The sequence below is a fragment of the Macrotis lagotis genome, chromosome X, assembly GCF_037893015.1.
Source record: "Macrotis lagotis isolate mMagLag1 chromosome X, bilby.v1.9.chrom.fasta, whole genome shotgun sequence".
Classification (NCBI taxonomy): domain Eukaryota; kingdom Metazoa; phylum Chordata; class Mammalia; order Peramelemorphia; family Peramelidae; genus Macrotis; species Macrotis lagotis.
In genome coordinates, this window is record NC_133666.1 from 470912489 (window position 1) to 470938967 (window position 26479).

General features: G+C 34.6%; 1 protein-coding gene across 1 annotated transcript in view; it reads left to right on the forward strand.

Moving 5' to 3' along the window:
* The window catches only part of IMPA2 (inositol monophosphatase 2), an 82031-nt gene that overhangs the window by 43910 nt on the left and 11642 nt on the right, over window positions 1–26479 (forward strand). Inside the window, exons 3-5 of the mRNA XM_074207237.1 lie at window positions 6996–7100; window positions 11073–11118; window positions 21593–21701. Of these exons, the coding sequence (XP_074063338.1) occupies window positions 6996–7100; window positions 11073–11118; window positions 21593–21701 (260 nt within the window). The remainder of the gene's footprint in view (window positions 1–6995; window positions 7101–11072; window positions 11119–21592; window positions 21702–26479) is intronic.

A 26479-nucleotide genomic window follows, 5' to 3' on the forward strand; every position in this document is an offset into this window, starting at 1 on the left:
AACAATACATAAATTATTAGACACATGTAACATATATAGATAAGGCCTTTTGGCTTATCTCACTTCCCTTAACTCCCTACTAAAATTCCATCTTCTACAGGAAGCCTTTACAAGTCCTTAATTCAGATTCCTTCCCTCCATTAATTACTTCCTATTTATCATATCTATATCTATATATATCTTGTTTGTGTACATGTGTGTGATATTCTCCTTTAGATTGTGAGCTCCTTGAGGAGAGGGACTATCTTTTGCCTCTTTTTTGTATCCATTGTGCACAGTGCCTATTATACATTAGATACTTAATAAAGGTTTATTGATTGATAAATCATGTAAACCTGATTGGAACAAACTTTTCTTTTTTCTTTTTTTAAATTTTTTTTATTTATTTAAGGCATTGAGGTTAAGTAACTTGCCCAAGGTCACACAGCTAGGCAATTATTAAGTGTCTGAGGTTGAATTTGAACTTAGGTCTTCCTGATTCCAGGGCCGGTGCTCTGTACACTGCGCCACCTAGCTGCCCCGAACAAGCTTTTTTCTATGAAAAATAAAAGGATAGAATAAAGACATTGTGTTTATCTCTGTTTGTTAGATAAGTTTAACCAACACAAAACAGTTGTCAAAGTAAAGAGATCTCTAAAACTATTTCAGAAAGTAAATTATTCTTAAAAAAAATAAGACAATTCTAATCCTTTTATGAGACAAAAATAACCTTAAAACCTAAACTACTGGAGGAAATATAAAAAATTATAAATCAGTTTTGCTAAATTATATTTCAAATCATAGCTAAAAGACAATAACAATATATTCAAAGAAACATTCACTCTAATTTAGATTTATACCAGGGACATAATGGTGGCTCAAAATTGGCAAGATAATCACAATAAAAAGAACATTTAAAACTATATGTGTGTGCCAGATAGGTGCAGAAAAGTACTGATAAATTTTGTCATATTTGTGTTAAAAACTATAATTCATTGGTACTAAAGAATCATTTTTAATATGATAAAAGATTGCATATGTGAGTGGGAAAGAGTAAGAAGTCTGGTTTGACGTCAGTGTTAAAGGCCTGGGTGACTTCCCTTAAATTTGGAAAGAAGGAAATACTTGGGAGAAAGAAAGATGCTGAATTCTGGTTTGGACATGTTGAGTTTAGATACCTACCACATATACAATTTGTAATATCTTAAAAAGGTAGTAAGTTGTACAAAACTGGAGCTCAGGAAGAAGATTAGAACAGGAAATGGAATCTTGGTGACACAGTGAATAGAATGCTAAGCCTGGAGTCAAGAAGATTCAATTTTCTGAGTTCAAATCTGGCCTCAGACACTTAGTAGCTATGCAGTTCTGGGCAAGTCACTTAACCCTGTTAGTTTCAGTTTTCACATCTGTAAAATGAGCTGAGAAGAAAATGACAAACTGCAGTATCTTTTGCCAAGAAAATTCCAAATGGGGCCTTTTTTTTTTGCAAGGCAAATGGAGTTAAGTGACTTGCCCAAGGCCACACAGCTAGGTAATTATTAAGTGTCTGAGATCGGATTTGAACCCAGGTACTCCTGACTCCAGGGAGTGCTTTATCCACTGCGCCACCTAGCCTCCCCCCAAATGGGGTCTTAAAGAGTCAGATACAACTGAAATGACTGAACAATGACAACATGAAATCTTAGAATTATCTTAGTAGGCATGATAATTGAATCCATGGAAGCTAATGAGATCATCAAGCAAGATAATAAATAAAGAGAAGAGAGAGAGTGGCCAGACAGAACCTGAAGTGACTCCCACATAGTTTGTTGTCATGACCTAGATGAAGATACAGTAGTAAAGGGGACTGAAAAATGATTAGATAAATAGAAGAAGAATCAAGAGAGGGTAGTGTCATTAAAAAAAAAAACAACCTAGAAAGAAGAGAGACTCTCCAGAAGATGTTGATGACTGGCAACTACATAGAGGTCAAGAATGATGAAGATTGAGAGCAAAGCCATTAGATTTGTCCATTCAAAGGTTATTACTAATTTTGGAGGGAACAATTTCAATAGAATGTTGAGATTAGAATAAAATGAGAAAAGAGGGTGCAGATACACCTCCTGTTGGAAACTCACAAAGAATTTAGCCAATAAGAGGAGGAACTGTAGAATGTCAGTGCAAAGGATCAGATTAAAGAATATTATCTCTGACTTTTTCTCTTTTCTTCACCTTTCATACATAATCAATTACTATGTCCTCTCTAATATCTGTATATAACACCTCTCTCGATCATACCTCTTTATCACTGCCTTGACTGTTGCAAAGGCCTTTCTATCTCTACTGTCCCTTTCCTCAGTATATTCTTTATATTACTACCAACCTACTATTCCTTAGTCATAGGTCTACATCTGTCACTTTACTGTTAAGAAATCTTCAGTGCCTTTCTGCTATTTATTTGATAACAATACAGAATTCTTTGGCATTCAAAGTTTTTTCAATTTGGTGACATTCTTTCTACCTTTCCAACCTTATCCCATATTGCTTTTCTTTACATATTGGATAATGCAACCAAAATTATTTTTGATTCCCAGAATGAAAAAAAGCTTTCTTAGAAAGTTCTGACTGACTTAAAACAAAGGATTAAAAAAAGGGGGGGGGAGAAATCAGTTCAACAAAGCTAACCAGCAAAAGACTGACATCTTCAGTGTTCCACATCCATGGTCCCAAAGGGAGACCCTGACAAAGAATAATAATAATAATAATAATAATAATAATAATAATAATAATAATAATAAGTAGCATTTGTATAGATTTTTAAATAGTAAAAGGTAGGTGCTAATATTTTCTGAATGAGGAAATGGCTGACAAGCAATTTGCCTAGGGTCATTAATAAGTAGTGGAGGATGGATTTGATCCCAGCATTTTATGAGTTTTATGAGTCATTTAGCTGTGATCTTGGGCAAGTCACTTAACCCTGATTGCCTTCCATCCAGGGCCATTTCCAGTTATCCTAATTCATATGTGGTCACAAATGGCAACAGAGGAAAAAGTGAGGCTGATGACTTGCCATAGTACCCTCCTTACTCAAATCCAATTCTCATGCATGGCATCACCTCTCCCATGTCATAGTCTTCATGGAGAACAAAGGACAAACAACAACATATATTTATGTATTTGTTGTATGTACCTTGTAGTAACTTAAACCTTATATCCTTTGCAAAGAAGGGAGGAAGGTGTGATTTCTAAAAAAGAATTATTTTGAATGATTCTACTTGCTTCAGGGAATTTTGAGAAGGAAAAATGAAGACACTAGTTTAAATACTACTTAATTTTTTAAAAAAAAATAGAGAAATGTAAGCTATCCAAATTATTCTTCCAAGGCTTTCCTAAATTTTAAGGAGGCAAACAAATTAGTGTTTGCTAAATAATTAATGTCTATTGCAATTGATATAATAAAATCAGTCAAGTTTCTGACACATCATAATTATATATGTATGTGTTTTATATATATGCTATATAGTATGTTAGGACCCTTATGTTTATAATGGATTTATGTTAATTTCACAGAACTTTATAATTTTTTGTGTATTTCACCTTTATATGCTATATTTTCAGAAGAATTTAAGATCTTGAAGAACATTCATTTGTTTTTGTAATCTTACCTTTTAATTACATTGTTATTTTACATTTCTTAAGTTGAATGAAAAAAGCACTGGTCTGAGACTCTGGTGACTTAGGTTCTCTTTCTGTCTTTCCTGCTAACTGGCTTTGTGAATTTGAATAATTCACTTCATCTTTTTGGGTCCTTTTCCTCTGTTATTTCAGTTATTTTTTACCACTAAATACTATGCCTAACCCATAAGAGGAAATTAATAAATGTTTATTGTTTAAATTGTAGATTGATTCAGGCATAATTTTTCATAATTTGTCATCAGATATTTAGTTTGAACTGAATATAAATACCAGTTGCTCTTACAGGAAATAAATGATTTGCCTTATGATATAGTTTCATTTTGTTAAAAAGTGGAGATAATCTGAACTCTGGGTGTAAAGCAATTATTTTATAATAATCTACTGTTACATCATGGATATAAAACTGAGGGCTTCCTAGAAATTCACTTCTTTAGGCTCTTGTTTCCCTACCTCACCTCCAAATTATGCTTATATTTTGCTAGCAAAAAAAGGAAAACATCTGGGGAGTAGGGGTGGAAAGTCTCCATGAATTACAAGATCAAAAGAAAAAACAAATCAACTTCCTTCAAATCTTTATTTAAACTGTGGGTTTGGGTATCACATAATTCTTGTAAATAGGAAATCTTTTCCAATAACTCATTGAAATCTATTCTGTTGTAAGCCCATTCCTTCTTGATTATTTTTCTGAGAACTTAACACCAAATCATCATATGTATGCTATATCATGGAGTCATCAAATCTTACTTTACAATTGGAAAGAACTTCAGAGACCAATCAAGGCCAATTATCTCATTTCAAATATGAGGAAAATGAAGCTCAGAGAAATTAATTGACTTTTCCAAAGGCACCCAATGAATTAATAGCAGATCTAGGAATAGTATGAACTGGTCCTTAGTCTTACGGTCTTTGTACCATATTACAATACCTTTTATGTAATTGAAGGTTAGAGTAAATCTGCCTTCACTCTTTTCTTCTGGTGAAATAGTCCAAAATTATTTAGTCTTTACTATCTCTTTGTATATTATTTGACGTCTTTCTTTTACTTCATTCTATTTGGGGAAAAAAATTAGAGAGGATTATGAGTTTTGTATATCCTTAAAAGCCAACTAACTACTGAATTATCTAAGAGATGACAGAGCAAGAATTTTTTTGAAGAAGGGGAAATCATAATGAAGTCTTTCTACCATCAATTTGAATCAATAAGCACTTATTAAGTACCTATCTGTGACTGGCACTGGTGTTACAAAGACAAAAATGAAAAATGCTTTTAAGCTCTTCTTCAATTGGGAGAAAACAACATATAAAAGAAAATTAAAGACAATATATCCAAAGAGATATATTAGGAGAAGATAAATAAAAACTGGGGGATTAGGATTGGTTTTCTATAGGAGGTAGCAAGTTTGAGTTGGTTTTCTAAGAAAACTATGGAGAAACTATGAAGAAAACTAAAAGAGGTTAGAAGTAAGGAATGTATTCCAGGCATGGGAGATGGCCGATATAGAGACTGGAGATAAGAGATACAAATGTAAGGTACAAGGAAGCAAGTAAGTGAGTTTGATCAGATGATAAATCTATATTAAGGGAAATACTTTGCATTAAATCTGAAAAGGCAGGCTGGAACCTGAAGGTGAAAAGTTTGTGTTTTGTCCAAGAGGAATGAGGAAGCTACTGATGTTATCTGAGCTGGTTAGGGGCATGATCACACATTGTTTTAGGAATATCAGTCTGGCAGCTGTTTGGAGGATGGATTGGAGGGCAGAAGTTTAAGACAAGGAGACCAATTATTATAAGACTTTTGTAGACGTCTAAGAGAGAGTTTACCAAATAAGAGTGATAGCTGTGTATGTGGAGGGAAAGGAATGGATAGAAAACATACTGGAGATGTAGAATCAACAGGACTTGGCAACTGATTGGATATGAGTGTGAGGGAAGAAGAATGGTCAAGGTTGACTCTGAACTTGTGAAAATAGGTGACTTGGGAGTGGCTGAGTGGCACAGTGGATAAAGCACCAGCCCTGGACCAGGAGTACCTGGGTTCAAATCCGGTCTCAGACACTTAATAATTACCTAGCTGTGTGGCCTTGAGCAAGCCACTTAACCCCGTTTGCCTTGTAAAAACCTAAAAAAAAAAAAAAAGGAAATAGGTGACTTGAAGGATGATGGTACCCTGGAAGTAGGAAGAGGGTGGAGTTGGGATGGATGAAGATAATAAATTCTTTTTGTACATGTTGAATTTGAGTTGATTTTGACCTCTTTGTTTTTCTATGAACAAGACATTCTATCTCTCAGGTCCAGGAATTTTTCTCTTGCTATTCCTTGGGTTTAGAGTGCTTTCCTCTCATCTCTTATCTTCCTTTATATCTCAATTAAATCCTATCATTAACAGGAAGCTTTTCTTAACCCATCTTGCTTTGAGTACTTTTATGTTCATAATCCTTTATCCTGGTTAGAACTTATTTGTACCAATTTTCTTTTTTTCGTATTGTTAGATTGACTCCTTGAGAGCAAGAACTGTCTTTTTTCTTCTTTTTGAATCTCTAGCACTTACAACAGGCAACTCAGTAAATGTTTATTGAACTTGATGTGTTCATTAGAGTTGTTATGCAGAACTGAATTTCAAAAGATAGATTGGGACTCTATAAATGTAGATTGGGGATCCATCTCAGTAGAACTGATAGGTGAACCAGTGGAAGCTAAGATATTGTGTGTGTGTATGTGTGTGTGTGTGTGTGTGTGAGAGAGAGAGAGAGAGAGAGAGAGAGAGAGAGAGAGAGAGAGAGAGATAAGATGGGAGAGGGAGAAGAGAAAAGGGAGAAGAGAAAGAGTAGAGAGCTCAGCACAGAGACCTAGAATACACATGGATGATGACCCAACAAAGAAGACTAAGAAGAAAGGATAGACAAATGAATGGAAAAACTCAGGGAGGAGAGGGAGTATTCAGGAGGGAGGATCAAATACTTCAGAGAGGTCAAGAAGGATGACTGAGAAAAGGCTTCATCTCTGATAATTAAAAAAATTCATTTGTAACCTTGGGGATAGTAGTTGCAGTTAAATACAATTATGTCCCTTTTAAAATTAGAGTTCAAAGCAGTTTTAAAGTGTTAAAGAATTTAAATCATTTGGTAAAATTCTTAACTGCTGAAAATTAACACAGTTCTTCTAGAAATTGACTATTAGCCTCAAGGGTTCTATTTCTCCTGTAAAATGAAGGTTTTGGTCTAAGTGATTAGTGATCCCTTCTAAGATCCTATCATTCTGTCAGTTAAGAATACAAAATGGGGAATTTTTGGAACAATAGTGGATTCCTCATAAGTCATATGCTGATTCCATTTTAATTACAGGTTCATTGCAGAAGAATCTACTGCTGCTGGGGAAAAGTGTGTTCTCACAGATAGTCCTACCTGGATCATTGACCCTATTGATGGTACTTGCAACTTTGTACACAGGTATGCATAAGATCATGAGGAATCTTAAATTCTTATTTGTAAATCCTTTTTATAATAGTGATCTCATTCTTGTGGAAGTAGTATATTTTTAGGTTGAAATGGGGGGAAAATTAATTATTGTCTGAATGCTATTATGATATTTGTTTAAAGGAACATTTGCTATTTACCCTCTTAGTGGGTATGAGGGAAATGCTCTGTATGATTTTTAAAACCCTTTGTGTCAAGGTATTTAAAAGAAAAATAAACACCATAATAAATCACTTATTTGAATTATTTATTGTTGATGGTTATGGTGATGATGATGATGATGAATTTTATAATGGAGATGTTTAAAGGAAAAACAGGAAAAATTCATTTAATGTTGAAAAAATTTTAATGTTTTTGACATTTAACAGAAATAGATTTTTAAGGGATTAAAGATTTAGAGATATATATTTAGAGAAATAGATATTAAATTTAGAAAATAGATAATTTGGGAAAGTTTAATTTAAATGCCCTTTATAACTTTTTATATACATATAAATTAAATATTTTAAAATACTACAAAAATTCAAAGATTTCAAAATTTAAAAAAAAAGGAAGAAATCATTTCAGAAGCTTATTTTTTTTTTGCAATTTTATTGACCTAAGCAGAAGAAATACTTAAAGGTATGAGTAAATTATATAGTTAAAAGGAAAATAACTGGAAATAGGAAATTTGAAAGATGAAGCCTGGACTGATCCAGAAAGAAAGAAGGTCATAGTTCTAGTATATCTTTGACAGGTGGCTTGGAAGAGCAAGGACAACCCCACTGCCACAAAGAGGCCCATGGTGTAGTTGAAAGAGCTCTGGACTACAAGTTAGGAAACCTATAAGTAACTCTCACATTTACTAGCTTATCTCACATTTACTTGCTTATGTCACCTTGGGTAAGTCACTTAACTCTTGAGTTTCCGTTTTCCCCACCTATAAAATGTTTATCTAGAATCATAGATTAATAATCTGGAAGAGACCTTAGAAGTCATCTAGTCTAATCATGCTTTGTTTTGAAGGAGAGAAAAGAGAAACCCAGAGAAGTTAATTTATATATTTACATTTATTATATATCTAAAAGGAATAGCAAGCTGTACAATTTCATGTTCTGTGTTATGGAAAAGTTTGCTTTACTCCATAAATTAAAAATAATTTACCTTGCTGGAAAGTATATTTATTAAAGTTAAGTGATAATATTTACTGTTCTAGGTTTTATGGTTTACAAAATACCTTACATATACATTACTTCATTTAAACCTCAAAAAATTGCCATTAGGTAGGAGCTTATGGTCTTATTGACAACATTTTGTAGGGGCAGCTAGATGGCACAGTGGATAGAGCACCGTCCTTAGAGTCAGGAGTACTTGAGTTCAAATTCGGCCTGAGACACTTAATAATTACCTAGCTGTGTGTCCTTGGGTAAGCCATTTAACCCTATTTGCCTTGCAAAAATGTTAAAAAAACAAACAAACCAGACAGCATTTTATAGGTGATAAAACTGACATTCAAAGAAGTTAACAGACTTAGAACACACTCAGATTCAAAACTAAGTCTTTCTGACTCCAAGTTCATTCATTGCACTAGCTGCTTTTCCTAGGGTACTTCTGAAACAGATCCCATACTAAGTGTTCAGAAAGACTGCATAGCACCACCAGATGGAAGCTAATCTGAGTAATAGATGGAAAGGTGGTTCAGTGGTGTAACCTTACAGATCTAACCCTCTATTTTATTCACATACAAAAGCATAAAGGATTGAGTGAATGGCCTTAGAATCAAGAAAACCTGTATTCAAGTCTTATCTCTGACATGTAATGGCTATGTAACATTAGGAAAATCAGGTATAACCCTTCAATGTTCTAGAAAACTCTCTAAGACTAAGATTATATTCTACTCACATTTAGGTGCATTTTCATAACATGAGTCATTTATCATCAAATTTTTTAACTCTCCATAAGCATTTTTATAATTTACATATGGAACTGTGAGTATTAAATACTCACAATTCAATTTAGCAAACATTTATTAATCCTGTACTGTGTGCAGGGCACTGTTCTAAGAACAGCCGGCATGAAAAAAGATGCTGCCTCTAAGCAGTTAACATTTACTTTGGGTGTAGAGGTCCGAATACAAAAGATAAATTTAGAGTTCTTTTGTATTCCCTAACCCAGACTTCTAGAGTGATGACTAAGGAAGTAACTTGGAAGGATATAAAGCTTAAGAATCTAGGCACGAACTGAATTAGGGCTTTGCAAAGAACTAAAAGGTGATAAAAGCTATGGCTACATGAATTATACAGGTCCAAAAACTTCTAAAAGACTTTTGGTGATTCATATGCTAGTCTTCCATCCTTTTTAAAGAGCTTTAAGATTGAAACATGGGCAGACATGTTATTCAGGAATGGCATTTAAATAATGACTTTAGTTTTCAAAATTCTTCTGGGAAAATATTTTGTGTTTTTCTTATGGTGGCAAAAATGTTTATAGTTACCAAATAGGGGTTTGTTTTTTTCCATTTAATTCATTTACTCTTAACCTTTTCTTCCACCATTGCAGTCCCAAATTAAACCCTGGTAAGAAACCCTTAAGGTCTAGAAGTTAAAATAAATAAAGAAGTTAAAATAAAAAGAAGTTAAAATAAATAATATTAATTTTAATTTGTGAAAGTGATTTCTGTCACTGATTATTCAAAGACCTTAAAAACAAAAAGGATTAAATATGAATAGCTGCTGACCCCTGAGCCATCTTAAGGATATTATTATTACTGACAGAAGGATGAAGGCAGACTGACATTTTATCACCACTGCTGTTGTGTGTGGTTGGGTAGTGGCTGACCCTAGAGCACCTTTTTCTACCTGATATTTCTCCACCCAGAAAACCTCTTCATTCACTCTCTCAATGACTTGAAGAGCTTAGAGTGTATATCTGTTTTTGCTCTTGTGGCTCTGTCCTGACATTTCCCTGAAATATGATACAAGGCTGGAAGAGTAAATAAACCCTAAATAACTACTGTAATTGTGATCAGTCAGTCAGCCAGTATTTATTACAAGCTCACTATGTGTTTTGCTAAGCCTAAAGATGCAATGAAAGATAAAAGACAGTACCTTGTCTCAAGGAGTCCACTGTTTTTGATTTGGAACTACAAAAAATATTAATGATCATCTGGCTCAATTCTCTTCATTTTGCAAATGAGGAAACTAAGGCTCAAAATGGTGATGTACCCATTCTCAGTAACAAAGCTGAAATTTGAATTTAGGTCCCCTGACTCCAAATCCACTACTCTTTACATACTACTTCATAATCGAATTGATAATAAGGGGAAAGCTAGGTGGCTCTGCCTAGCTGTGGATGAATGACTGACCTGGGAGTCAGATAGACTTCTCTTCCTGAGTTCAAATCTGTCCTCAGACACTTACTTGCTATGTGTCTGAGCAAATCACTTAACTTTGTTGGTCTTGGTTTCTTAATCTATAAAATGAACTGAAGAAGGGAATGGCCAATCACTCCAGTATCTTTGTCAAGAAAACCTCAAATGGGGTTTCTGATGCAAAGAGTTAGACACTACTTAAATGAGTGAAAAACAACAAATTAATAATAATAGCTCATTATTTAATGTTTGCAAAACCCTTTTATATGAATTGTTTATTTGATCCTTCCAGTAACTCAGATGGTAAGTACTAAAGATATGCATTTTAAAGATGAGGAGGCTGAGATATTGAAAATTAAGTAGTTCATCAAGCATTTATCCCACACCATCACTGCCTAGTTCAGAAGACTTTGCTTCTATCAAATTATTAGCATTATAACATTATAAACTGAGGATTCTAAGAGGAGAAAAAATAAAAGTAACAGTGAAGTGCTTGGGTACCCTTCTCATAATACTCTGCAGTGGCTATTAAGGGTTTGCACATTTATTAAAGATATTCAGGGTTATGAAAAATTATTGTTTGGTTTTCTTTGCAGATTTCCAACAGTGGCAGTTAGCATTGGATTTGCTGTTAATCGAGAGGTATATTGTGTGTGTTTGTGTGTGTGTGCACATATATCTGTTGTGTATGTGTATATAGATTGTATTCTATAATTGGATAAGTTGAAGTTGACTCAGAATCAGTACAAAAGACAGCAATTGTCTATATCTGTTTGTTTAATCATCCTTCCTTGAAAGCTTTGTATAGTTACAATCTTAGGACCTTGGCTGCACTCTTCCTATGGGGATGTTCAATGTTGACAACTAAATCCAAGTACATTTCTTTCTAATGTACAAATATAACCAAACACAGCAAACAAATCTAAACCTGTTAAAGTGATTATAGCAGGGAGTAGGGGTGTAGGAGGTGTAGTGAAGGTGTATGGGTGTGGCTTTTCAGTTAATCTTTCTTTCCCACTTTCTAGTAAGTGGCTAACTTCCATTTTTTACCTGGATTATATGGTAGCACTATTGGGAGAATGATAGTTATGAGAACAGTAAAAAGAATCTCATGATTGGCTTGCAGCAAACAGGAAATTTTACTTCAGTTATTCAATCACTAAGCATTTAAGTGTGGTTTATGTGTCTGGACACTGTCTTAAGCAATGATGATACAAAGACATAGGAAACAATTGTTCTCCAGGATTTTACATTCTGTTGGGAAAACTTAGATGCATATATGTATATGTAGATACTTAAATTATTACAAATTTGTTCATATATAAAAATAAATACAATCTAAGTTGGAAGAATAAGATACAGGTAGTTGGAGAGATCAGAAAAAGTTTTGCATAGGAGGTGGTAGATCCAAATTTTTAGAAAGTCATTTATGTAGTGCTTTTATATGTCTTTTGACTTCATAACAAACTTATGGAAGGTAGAGAGTTAAAAACTATAGTGTACAATTATTGTATATTTAATAAGCAAATTGGATCAGTGAAGAACTTGAGACTAATAGATAGCTAGGTGGCATAATTGATAGAGTGTTGAACATGGAGTCAGGAAAACCTGAGTTCAGATCCTGCTGCGGACACTTAATAGCTGTATGGCCCTAGGCAAAACCTCTGTCTTCTTCAACTGCCCCATCTTTGAAATAGTAATTGTAATAGCATCTACATAATAGTTTTCAGGATTAAATGAGAGATAAACTCCAAACTTTGAAGTGCTATATAAATACTAGCTAACATCATCATTATTGTTATATATTTTCCCTTTCCTTACTTTCCTTGCCTTCTCATGTATGTTTTATTGTCCCCATAAAGAAGAGAAACCTAAAACTTAGAAATGATAAATAACTTGGCCAATATCACAGACTAAACAGCAATAATAATATCAATCCTTACAAATATAGGCCAATTACTTGTTGTCTATAACTAAAAAAATATTTAAACTAAGTAAAAACATATATTGACCCAGAAACTAAAAAGCTATAACACAAAGACTCAGAACTATAAAGAATAACTTATAAATGATCTAGTAATTATTGAACAAGCATCATAAAATTCATTCTTTATAGGTTTTTCAAAGCCTTTGAACTCAGATCTATAGTCATGGTTTATACATGATCTGTAAAATTATAAAATAGTACTATTGTACCAAGACTCTTTGTTAGCCCCATAAAAAACTTTTTCATTTAAAACATGACACTAACAATTGATATAAATGTTGAGAACAATTGATATAAAACATGTCTTCTTTCAGAGAGAGTTGAGTCCCTTATGGTCCTAATAACCTTATATCCATTATTATAATATTATGATGATGATGATGATGATGATGATGATGTCTAAATGGAAATGAGTGTGACTTCCAAGTTAAGATTCCAAATGATCTTTAAAAAAAATTTTTTAAACTTATTTAGAGAGTGGTAACTGGTATAATGGATATAACACATCTATAATGGATAGAATGTTGGCTTCAGAGACAAGAAAACTTGGTTCTAATCCTATTTCCGACACATACTGTCAGGATGACCTTATACAAAAAATCACTTAACCTCTCAATGTTCTAGACTTACACCTTAAGATAATAAATTGCAAAAAATGTGCTGGCCTGCTTTGATAGAGGAAGTTTCCTTATCCTGGAATTTTGCCATATCAAAGGTCCAGTCTTTATCCCTCTTTTTTTTTTTTTATATCACCTACATTTTCCAGTGTAGGAAATTCTACCTCCCTTTTACTCTCAGAAAGCTATGACTTAAAACAAAGGATAATAAAAAAAAAAAGAAGGGGAAAAGAAACCAGTTCAAAAAAGCTAACCAATGCAAAACACTGACAGTTATCTTCAGTGTTCCACACTCATGGTCCCAAAGGGGGGAGACCCTGACAAAGAAGGAGGGGAGGCTTGGCTCCTCTTTGGCCTTGAACCTGGTCACCATAACTTCATTGCATTCAGTAGCAATTGTTTTGTTTTTTCTTTTTATTTTGTAGTCATTTATATTATTTTCCTGATTTTACTTGCTTCACTTTGAATCAATTTATAGGTTTTCCCATGTTTCTATATTCAGATATTCATTTTTTACAACAATTTTCCATTATAACTTTAGTCAGTCCTCAATCAATGTGAATCTTCTGTATTTCTAGTTCATTGTTACAACAAAAATAGCTATAAGTATTTTGGCATGTTTAGGCCCTTTCTTGTGTCCTTGACCTACCTGAAATGTATGCTGAACAGTGGAATCTCTGGATCAAAGGGCATGGAGATATTAATTACTATCTTTGCATAACTCCAAATTGCTTTTCAAAATGGCTGGACAAATTTGCAGGTTTCCCATCAGTGTATTAGTATTTCTCCATTGACTACTCCCCTAATTAGTCATTTTTGCCAATTTCCTGAATGAATGAATGAATCCTCATAGTTGTTTTGATTTGCAGCTCTCATTATTAATGATTCAGAGCATTCTTTCAAAGGGTTGTTAATTGTCCCTTCAAAGCATCTTATTAGTCACTTGATGTACATAGATGTCCTAAAGTTATATGAATAGTGAAAATATTCATCTTGTGAAATCTTTGTCCAGTGATTTAAAATATATATATTTTTCTTGATAAATCCAAAATTCTTAATGTACACTAAAAATAAATAATGAATTTTTTGTTTTAGCTTGACTTTGGAGGTTAAATTGAGCCAGTTTGAAGATGTTACTTAAAAAACATCTTGATCTCCAGGTGAGACAAAGCATCACCTCATCAAGGGAAGGCAGTGGCTATATATATGGGACTTACTATCATTATAACATCAAAACTTAATGGATAAAACATAATTACCATCTACATGATTCAAGTTTGGTCACATATTTTTCTTTTTGGAACTTCAAAATGAACTATAACAGATTTGAAACCAAAACTTTTACAATATTAACAAAAAAACAGACTTATCACTCTAAGGTAGAAGATTGATAGATGTTCTCAAAGTAAGGCATATGGGGCTAAGTAACTTGCCCAAGGCCACACAACTAGGTAATTATTAAGTGTCTGAGGCCAGATTTGAACTCAGGTATTCCTGACTCCAGGGCCAGTGCTCTATCCACTGCGCCACCTAGCCTCCCCCACAACTTAATTCTTAAATCTTGTGACTCCAGTTATACATAGTAATTCACTATGTTTCTTGGAGTAAAAGATGACATCCCAATACTGCAAATGCAGACCTCAAAATTACCTTGAAAAGTCAACAAATAGACTATATTGGAATTATTGCTCAAATAATTCAAATAAAATAATATTTACATAAAAATGTAAGAGCATTATTTCCAATTCATGTAACTATATCAAATATTCATAATCTTCAAACCTCATGGAATGAAAAATTTTCAAAATATAGACACATTTTTTTATGCTGATCAGAATTTTTTTAAAGGATTTTGCAAGGCAATGGGGTTTGAGTGGCTTGCCCAAGGCCACACAGCTAGGTAATTATTAAGTGTCTGAGGTCGGATTTGAACTCAGATACTCCTGACTCCAGGGCCGATACTCTATCCACTGCGCCACCTAGCCCCCCCATCAGAATTTTTAAGAGCCATTCTCCAATTAATTGTCAAAGTATATGAAGTCACTTTTCAAGTAAGAAATCCAAGATCTCATTAGTCATGTGAGAAAATATTCTAAATCACTAGTAATTACATGAATATAAATTAAAACAACTCTGAGGTTCCATAAAATACCTATCAGATTGACAAAGTTAACAAGGAAAATACAAATGCTGATATGACTGTGGAAAAACAAATATGCTAATACACTTTTGGTAGAACTATGAACTAGTATAGACATTCTAAAAAGCAATTTAGAATTATACCCCAAATGTGACTAAATTGAACATACCCGAAATGCTGCTACCTGATCTGTACCCCCAAGAGATCAAAGAAATAGAAAAAGGAACCACATGAATAAATACACTTATAGTAGTTTTTTTTAACAATGGCATAGAATTAAAAACGTAGGCGCATCAATTGGGAAAAGCCTGAATAATTTAATATATGAATGAATTGGAATACTGTTGTACTATAACAAATGATGAAGGGGATGGTTTCAGAGAAACCTGAGAAGACTTTTGTAGGAACTAATTCAGTTAAGGGAGAGAATCAGGAACAATTTATATAATAACAACATTATTGTAAAGGCAAACAACTTTGAACTCTGAATTTTTAACTGATCAATGTAATGACCAACCACAATTTCAGAGGATTCATGATGAAGCATGCTATCTTATTTCTTGTCAAAGAGATGATGGAGTCAGGATGAAGACTGAAATATATTTTTGAATACGATCAAAGACAGAGTTTTTTGTTTGACTGTACATGTTTTTAATATGGGTTTTGTTTTTCTTTCTCTTTTGGAGGAGTCTGGAGGGGGTTGATTTTCATTGACTGAAAAAAAAATAGCTTAAAATATAAGGACCTAATAGAAGATAACAAGATAAATAGAAAAGACATTATAATAGTATATTTTGGAAGGACAAACACATATACCAATCATACTATTGAATATAATTTGCATAAATTTACACATTAAATAGAAGGTGATAGAATGGCTTAGAAAACAGAATACAATATGTTTGCAAACTTTAAAAATTCATATGGAGTTAAGATGATAGATTGGAGTAGAATCTACTCTCCCTCATTTAACAAAAAAAAAATATGAGTGACCACCATATTTTTAAGAAAGTTAACAATGAAGATATATGTGGTTAAAAGAGATAAGTAGGGGAATTATATTACATTTAAAGGCCCAAAAGATAAAATTATATCATTGCTCAATGCAAGTACACAAAATGGTTTAGTATCTAAAGGAGAAGCTAATTGAACTATAGGGAGAAATATGCAATAAAACAAATAATTATTGAGTTTGCTAAAATGCCTCTTTGAGAGTTAGATGAAAATAAGAATATAAAAAACAGAATAAGCAATAAAAGAAGTCAAAAGATCTTAATAGGGGGAGGCTAGGTGGCACAGTGGATACAGCACGGTCCTGGAGTCAGGAGGACCTGAGTTCAAATGTGACCTCAGACACTTAATAATTACCTAGCTGTGTTGTCTTGGGCAAGCCACTTAACCCCATTTGCCTTGCAAAAACCTTAAAAAAACAAAAAAGAAAAGAAAAAATATCTTAATAAAATTTTAGAAAAGTACATGTGATAGAATGGAAAATAGAAAGTACATACATTTTTTAAAACTGTGAATAGAACTTTTATATAAATCAAATGTGTATGAGGTTATTTAAAGAGTCATAATTGTGGAAAAGAAGGGGTTCTTTCCTAATCACTGTAATAAAAACCTATAACCAAAAATGATCATTTGAAGACTCATGCAGATCAAATAATAAAATTCTACCAACTTTAGTGTACTGAAAGATCAATGCCTTCTAAGCTACATGGAAGAGATATTATACTTGATCTTTTTTGGATAGAATGAAAAGCAGATCCAGAGAGGTAGATTTAGGCCTAATCTAACAGGAAATTTAACAGTCCACTAATAGAATTAGACAGGCACTGTTTTCCGCCTTACTTGAGGTCTTTAAGAAGCATTCAAAAGATTGATTACCTCTTAAAATATATGTTCTGAAACAGGTTTTTCTTAATCTGAATACATAAATTTATTTTTTAAAAATTGGTTTCTTTTATAATTCTATGTATTTTTATCCTATGAATTTAAAAATACTTCTGAGAAATGAATCCATCAGTTTAATTAGATTGCCTGAAAGGCAATTGCACATAAACAAGGAATTTCTATTGTTTTTGTACTGTTGATATATTCATGAATGGACTAGACTAACTGGCCTCTGTAACCCCTTCTTATTCTAAAGAGTCTATTAACCAGTATAGGATGCAAAAGAAATACCAGAGAGATAGGAGGAAAATCAGGAGGTAGCAATGTTATCATAACCAGAGAAAAGAAAATAGCCATAATTTCAAAAAGGGGTCAAGGAGGATGAGGATAGAGCCATGCTGATTTTGAGGAAAACAACAATATGAAACCCATGAGAAACATGCTAATATGATGTATGTCATTTGTGGATGAGAGAGAGAGTAAAACTCATGTTCTAATGGAAAAGAACACATATGCAAGGTTTTGTCTGCAAGACAGATGGAAAGATCCCATGGATCTTAGGACTTTGGCAAAGTGGATATTAATAATGCTTCTTCTTCAATATCATGTCTGCTGATGAAATGATACTGGTTTTTGATGTTGAGCCATTTGACAGTACCAAGGACTATAGTAATTTTCTCCATCTTCAGTGATGATGATATTTGTCCTTCATTCTTAGGGTTTTTTTTGCTTTTTGCAAGGCAATGGGTTTAAGTGACTTGTCCAAGGTTACACAGCTAGGTAATTATTAAGTGTCTGAGGTCGTATTTGAGCTCAGGTCGTCCTGACTCCAGGGCCAGTGCTCTATCCACTGCACCACCTAACTGCCCCTCTGTCCTTCATTTTTAAAGAAGATCATGACATCAGACAAGTTATTGGATTTGACTGAGGGGGTGTTGTGCTAAGTCACCAGTCTCACTTTTTCCCTCCAGAGCTATCTGAATCCAGTGGCCAAATGTGAATCAGAACAACTGGAGATAGCACTGGATGCAATGCTGTCTTGTCCAAGGTTACACAGCTAGTAAGAATCTGAGGCTGGATTTGAACCTGGTCCTCCTGACTTCTGAGTAGGTGCTCTACCCACTCACCATGCTATCTAGCTGTCTTTCTTCAGTAGCTATGACTGCTGCAGCACCTACAGGAGCAGTTGCCTGGTTTTATTTCTCAAGGGATTGTTTTCCAGAATTGTGCAGATTGCATTAGGATAGAAGCAGTGCTACTTCCAAGAGCTAACAATAAAGACAAGTAAAAATAGGGATTGGGACAAGACATGATTTCATTGCTACAGGGAACTCCCAGAAGAGGAAATTCCTTCAAGAGTGGTCTGGAGCCCCAAGAAGTTAAGTGCCTTGCTGAATATCACACAGAAAGTATGTATCTGAGGCATGACTTGAAAGCAGGTCTTTCAGGCTCCAAGATTGGCTCTCTCTCTGCCATGCTGATAAGATAATAAAGAACATTAATATTGAAATTGAAAAAGAAAAAAGGAATTATTTGTATTTAAAATATTATACTTGACATTAAAGAGTGTAGTGTACAATTTCCATAACCAAAATGAAGTGTGGCACTGAATATTCATAATAAGGATATTGAATCAGCCAGGCCTTGCCATCAAGAAGATGTTTTATTGTGATAGAATTTAAGTGTGTGGAAGCTAGGTAGCACAATGGATAGAGCATGAGACCTGGAGGCAGGAACACCTAAGTTCAAATCCATCTTCAGACACTTACTACTTGTGTGAGCCTGCTATAAGTCACTTAACTGCCTCTGTTTTCTCATCAGCAAAATAAGCTGGAGATATCTTGCTGTCTGATCTTATTACCTCTTAGACTTCTTGTCTCTTCTTTAAGGCACACTCAGTTTGGATCAATGTACAACATGGAAACAAAGTAAAGACTGACAAATTGCTTTCCATGGGGGGGATGGGGGAGGGAAGTAAGATTGGGGGGGACATTGTAAAACTCAATATCTTTAATTAAAATTAATTTTTAAAAATAAGCTGGAGAAGGAAATGCAAAGCACTCTGGTATATTTGCCAAGAAAATTGCAAATAAAATCATGAAGGATCGGACACAACTGCAAAATGACTGAACAACATGAAGAAGCAATGAGAATACCTTAGGCTTGAAAATTTTTGCAGGATGGCTATCTTTTCACAGTTGTTTCTCAGAGCTGATTGATATTGTCTTAATGTTCTAAGTGGCTTTTTCAAAATAGTTGTCATAGATTTCCACAAGAAGGTCCACATCAAACCTTAAGTAATGAGGTGCTTTAGTGAACTTTCTCTTGTCTCTTCTGTCTGGTTCAGTCTTAGACTCCAGATCACAAGACTAGACCATCCTCTCTATTGAAGAGAAACCTTGAAATTGGCATCAAGTGCCAAAGATCTCCCAAGAGGTCAGATTATTTCTAGGTCTAATCTTTGTATGTGAGTCTACTGTGGTTAAAACTGAGAGTTTAGCTTACTAGACCTACTCTAGATTGAATACTGTGGATCAATTGTAGAATGTAAGTGACTCCCTGTGGGTATCTTACACCAAGATTTGGACAGAATAAGTGTTTGTTCTAGTTTGAACTCATTCCAAACAGGGCAAAAGCCAGATGGACTTTTGAAGTTTGATGTTTTCTCACTAGGTATGAGACTTACACGTTTTCATATTTGCATTGAGGGTGTGACAAACTTTCCTGCTTTCCTTTTTCACCTGCTTTACCAATGCCCCACACCCTGAAAACAAAGGGAGAAATGTGTTCAAAGCATGTTGACATAAAATAACTGAATCACTTTCTTTTTCCTTTCAGGTTATTAGCAGGTTTTTCTTGTGACTGGATTTTTGGTCCTTTGAGTAGATAAGATATTTCTTCCTTCTCCTTCCTTGGCCTTCCCTTTATCCCCCCCCCCCCAACACCTTCACAGGATTGTCTTTGTACTTTGGTGACTCTTTGTTGACATTTCAATAACATTTTCTATGTTATGGTTGGTGATAGGAGTACATTCTTCACACTTCAGCAATTTTAAGGGCATCTAGTCAGTTAACTTTCTTTTTAACACAAATAATGAAACCTTTCTGAAGAATGAAAACATTGCAAGAAATTTATTTACTAATTATTGGTTATTTTGTTAGTCAATAGTCAATAAATGTTAAATTCCTATTATGTACTAACTACTGGAGATATAAAGAAAAAATAAACACTATTCTCAAAGAATTCACATCTAATAGATGATTAGATTAGATTTATCTAATGTTGTCTTTACAGATTATCCTAAATTTGAACTTTAAAAAAAAATTATTTTATTTTTTGCAGTTACTTGTAAAGATAGTTTGCAATATTAATCTTTTTGCTAAGCATTTTTTTGCAAGACAATGAGGTCATACAGTTAGGCAATTATTAGGTATCTGAGGCTGGATTTGAACTCAGGTCCTCCTGACTCCAGGGCCGGTGCTCTATCTGCTGTACCACCTAGCTGCCCCAATATTAAGCTTTTGAATTCCACATTTTTCTACTTCCCTCCCTCCTTCCTGACAGTGAGTAGTCTAATGTAGACTATACATGTACAGTTATGTTTAATATATTTCCATTTAGTCATGTTGTGAAAGAAGAATAGAAAAAGGGGGGGGGGGGAAGACTAAAGAGTGAAAATAGTATGCTTTGGTCTGGATTCAGACTCCTCCAGAGTTTTTTTTCTGGATATGGATGGTATTTTCCAACAACAGGTCTTTTAGAATTGTCCTTGTTCATTGAACTACTGAGAGGAACTAAGTCTACCATAGTTGATCATCTTAAAGTGTTGCTGTTAATGTCTACAATGTTCTCCTAGTTCTGTTCACTTCACTTGGCCAAGTGAACTTTATGCTTTCTGAGAATTCCATTAACTTCTTGTCTCTGTAACTACTCTTTAAATTTTGAATCCTTACTGATATTTATGAGTCAATTAAAAATGTTTTATTGTTTTTCCAATGTAATGGTAGTTTTTGCCAACCTTTTTTTTTGCAAAGTTTTATCGGCTCTACATTTATATCCATGCTAAAAATAGATTTATATTGATCATATTGTGAGAGAAGAATCGAATACAAACAGCAAAGTATTAGAAAAAATGGCATAATATATGACAATTTTTAGAAATTAAATTCAACTTCACAGTTCCTTCTCTGAATATGGATAGAATTATCCATAACAAATCTTTCTAAATTCTCCTTGATTATTGTATTGCTGAAATGAACAATTTCATCATAATTGATTATTATCTCATGTTGTTAATGTGTATAGTGTTCTGGTGCTGCTCATTTCATTCTACATCATTTATGAGTCAATTTGTATTTTATTTATCACACTATGATTCTCAACCATAACTTTATAGTCACCAGTAGTCATTTCCCACTTGTAATGCAGAGGTATAATTTCACTAATCTATCTTTTTTTTCCTTTTTATAAAAATTATAGCTTGAATTTGGAGTGATTTACCACTGTACTGAAGAACGTTTATATACTGGCAGACGGGGTCAGGGGGCCTTTTGTAATGAACAAAGGCTTCGAGTATCCAGAGAGACAGGTTAGTCTGGGCTTTGTTCATTGAGTTTGCATTTTGATTGAGGAAACGGGAAAGAAACATGCTTAATTTGACACCTTTCATAGAAATGGAACTTCATTACAATGAATGAAATCTCTGCTATAATTTGAGGGTTCAGCTCTTTCTTGAATTGATTTGTCTTTGACAAGCTGGTGATGACACTAGTTTTATATTTTAAATTAGAATTTTACCAACTAGCCGTACTTGGGTTCCACCAACCTTCATTTCTTTCTGACCTCCCTTTTCCCTTTTCCATGTAAGAATAGACACCTTCTTCTATAACAACTAAATCTAGACAGAACAAATCAAGACATTGACCAGTCTGAGAATACACACTTGTTTCCATGCCTATAATCTCTAACAGCACTATCAAGAGGTACCAGGTATATTTCATTATTATTCTTTTGACATTATAATTGTTGGCTGATTTAGGTAAAGGTAGGAATGAACAGCTATTCTGTGTGCCAGGAAGTGTTTTATGTGCTCTACAAATATTATCTTATTTGATCCAAATTCCGAAATCTTTCAGAATAGTTTCTTTTATATCACTGAAATTTTTTTGTAATTTGTTCTCCTAATTCTGCTTACTTTCCCTTTCATTAGTTCATACAGGTCTTTCCATATTTATGAATCTGTTATGTTCTTCATTTCTTATGCTGCATAAAATTCCATTGTTTTCATATGTCACAATTTGCTTAGCCATTTATCTGGTGACAGGTATCTAGTTTATTTCTAGTTCTTTGCCACATCAAGAAGGACTGCTGTAAATAATGTCTGTTCATTTATTTTGTTTGCTTGTTTTGCAAGGGTTATGTGACTTGCCCAAGGTCACACACAGCTAAGTAAGTATTAAGTGCCTGAGACCAGATAGGAACTGAGGTCCTTCTGACTCTAGGGCTGATCTCTATTCATTGTGCCACCCAACTTCCCCTTTGCCTGTACATTTATAAGCCCTTTTCTCAGTTCCTAATTTCCTTGGGAATATATACCTATTGTCAAGATGATGTTAGTCCTTGGTTCTCGAAGAAGATGATGATATCAGGGAGGTGACTCCTTGACAAAAGACATGAATTGGATTTTAGTGAGGGGGATGCTGTGCTAAGTCACCAGCCTCACTTTCTCCTCCAGAACTATCTGGGTCCAGTGACCAGATATGAATCAAGATGACTGGAGATGGCCCTGGATTCTAGGCAGTGAGGATTTAGTGACTTCAGGTTCACACAGCTAGTAACATGTCAAGTTTCTGAAACTGGATTTGAACTTGGGATCTCTTAACTCCAATCCCCCCGCCAAATAGTTGTATCAGTTTACCATTCTAACAACATTACATGATTTGGGGAGACTAAGTGTCTGTTAAGCACTGACTGTGACAGGCATAAGCACTCAGCTGTTTTAGATTTTTAAAATTTTAACTTTTTTTTAAACCTTTATGTAATTTATATAAGCTCTGGTATCCTTTACTAGCTTCTTCTACCACTGTTGAGTCAGGTTCTCAAACCTAGGCTGAAAATTCATGATTTCTCTGTCCTTCTCCCTCCCCCTCCCCTTCCTCTCCTCCCCTTTCTCTCTTTCTCTACCTACTCCCTCTCTCCCTCTCTCCTTTCATATGTCCCCCCTCCAATTTAAAGACCCAAGGTTATCAAGTTGACAAATATTTAATCAGCCAGCATTAAGGACTTTTTAAAAAATGTATATTACCATGGTTGCATACTAAGTAAAGCTTGTTTAAAATATTCCCCTCCCCAAGTCTGGGATACTTCCTCCAAAATATACAGAATCCAGAGAGAAAGTGAATTTAAATGCACATGTGGCAAAAGGATCACAAGTCCTTATTGCTAAAAGTTTGGTATTCTCATTTATGGAATGCTTAAGAAGTTATCCCCTAGGCATGGTAGTCTCTTTGCAGAGTTCTTGTAGAGCCAGGACTTGAATCTGTCATTGGCTTTCAATGATGTAGGACAGTTGATCCAGGGGTGCCATTTAGTACATTGATAAGAAAATGGTGCAGCTAGATGGCATAGTGGAGAGAGCACAGGCCTTGGAGTCAGGAGGACATGAGTTCAAATGTAGCCTTAGACACTTAATAATTACTTAGCTGTGTGAGCTTGGGCAAGTTGCTTAACCCCACTGCTTTGCAAAAACAAAAAAGAAAAAAAAGAAAAGAAAATGGGAGTCCTACATCTTCCAGACTCTTTGAAGCAGGATAGTCCCCTAATAGTCAAGAGAAAAGGGAAGGAGTAATGATGGAGAACAAAACTGAGATCTTTTTTCCCCTGGGGCAGTGGGGAGAGAATTCCTTCTCAAGTGATTAAGGCTAGAATTCAATTTCTGGACTTTTTTCCTTTATTAACTTATTTGACAACTAAAGAGATGATCCTATGACATGACCAAGTGATCTCAGTCTATCCAAACAAGATCAGAGTTCTTTTAGCAGTTAGTCCAAGATCATTTGTGATAGATCAAGACATTTTTCATCTATATAAGGAATCAAGGCTAAACTGGAATGGAATGGTTTGAACTCCATCTTTCTATTCACTTCACCTTCTCTACTCAACCTAGCACCTAGTATAAAGTAAACAATTAAAAAATGTCTGTTAAATTGAATCTGCGTACTAGAAGAGGTTACTTTTAGAAACCTCAGAGTACAGTGTATATGTATAAGAACACATAGAAGAACTGTTATGGCCCAGGAATGCTGGAACATTCATCCTCTGTCTCCAGAGGACCCCAGACCTGGAAACATGGGCCATAGTCTAAAGAAGCCTGGTCTCCAAAGAAAGAAGTTAGGCTCTCCTCTAGTTTCTGGTTCCTTATATTCCCTACAGTAAAACTCTGGAGAAAATCATTTAAAATTTAGGCTTGGATCCTATAAACATAGGTGTCCAACCTTTTAGAAAAATCATATTCCAGAAGCTTGGATTTTGATGATAAGTGATAGAATTATATTAGAAGAAATTGAACAAAAGCTCATTTGACATCTTTCATTTTCCAGTTTACGTGGATGGATGCAGGAATGGGCTTTGAAGGCCACATGTGACCTTTCAGGTCAAGGCCTGGACACTCCCAAAAAGGGACTAGAAAGGTACCTGGCATAAAATTAATATTATTCTGGTATAGGGAAGATTTTATTTCCTCCAAACAAGAGAAATGCTAAAAACTCAAACTTGCATTAACAAAACTAAGAAATAGTAACTTGACTTATTCTTTGGAACTAAAACTTCAAAATATGAAACATTTTGTGGAACCTCTCAGAAAGACAAAGTTGTGCTTCTAGTCTCTCAAACTTACATGGTTGCCTACAAGGCTAGAAATGATAGCCTTAATTAGGGTTACCACTCAATCCATTATGTTCAGAAAAGAAATGCAAAGCAAGAGAGTCAGGGCTGGGAGATCTAGTCTTGGGCTCTCTCATACCATTAAATATGCTAACTATTCTAACTGATCAGTTTGTCTTTCCTGCTAGGGTTTGGGAAGGTTCCTATCCCCTCCAAAAAGCCTGTCAGGCTTTGCAGATAGGAAGAGAGAAAGGTCAAGAGGATGGAATCACTCTCTTTAAGGTCTAGTATATGGGTGCCTCTCTCTAGCTTAGTTGTCAATTAAAAAGTAGCTACCAGGGGTGGCTAGGTGGCACAGTGGATAAAGCACCGGCCCTGGAGTCAGGAGTACCTGGGTTCAAATCTGGTCTCAGACACTTAATAATTACCTAGCAGTGTGGCCTTGGGCAAGCCACTTAACCCCATTTGCCTTGCAAAAACCTAAAAAAAAAATAGCTACCTCCACTAGATACCCTTATCAGGGATCAAAGAACCATCCAGGGTTCACTATATCATCCCACCAGGTCTTTTTGCTCTTATCCAATACAAATGGCACCCTAGAAGGAACCAAGCCAAATGATGCCAGAAGGAACCCAGCTTTCAAGTGTGTTCCATGGAATTATTTCTCAGGGGTTTTTAACCTGGGATCCATGAATTTAAACATTTTTTTTCCTAACTGAATTTCAACATAATTGGTTTTCTTTGTTGATGTTGTGGCTGTTATTATTTTTGAGACTATCTTGTCCAGACTGAGACTGAGACCACTCATGAACCTGATCCCAACACTGATTGGCATGGAAGTATTAACATGCTCTGTTTTTCCAACTTGAACTTGTTCACCCATTCGTGAGTAGCATATTTCTATCAATTCCCAGAATCTCATTATATTGACATGATACTTAGTGCAGACATCTGATGCATCACTTTTGATTCTTCTTCATGTCAGAACTCCTGAACTTGAGTAATACATCAGTCTTGGCCTCTGCAGTGGTAGGGGACTGCAGGTTGTACCATGACACTACCTGGTTTACTTTGTAATCCTATGCTTTTTTACATACATTTAAAAGCATTATTCTGCAAAGGACACCATAGGCTTCGCAGAAGGTTAAATAGATCTAAAATCCCCAAAATGGGAGGAACCTCTGCTCTAGCTAGAGCCCAGGATTGGACTGAGTCTTCCCCTCTTTACAGGTATTTCACATAAAAATGAGATCACTCAGTTTCAACATATCCATTTTGACATCCCACTACCACTTGCTTTTTTAATGATTCTGGCTTCCTCTTCAGAATTCTTTTTTCCACTTTCCTACCTGAAGTCAGAGGTCAGAGCCCTTTATTGTGGTTATTAAGATGGTAGAATGGATAGAATAGTGGTTATGGAGTCAGGAAGATCAGAGTTTAAATTCATCTTTGGACATTTAATAGCTGTGTGAAATGGGACAAGCC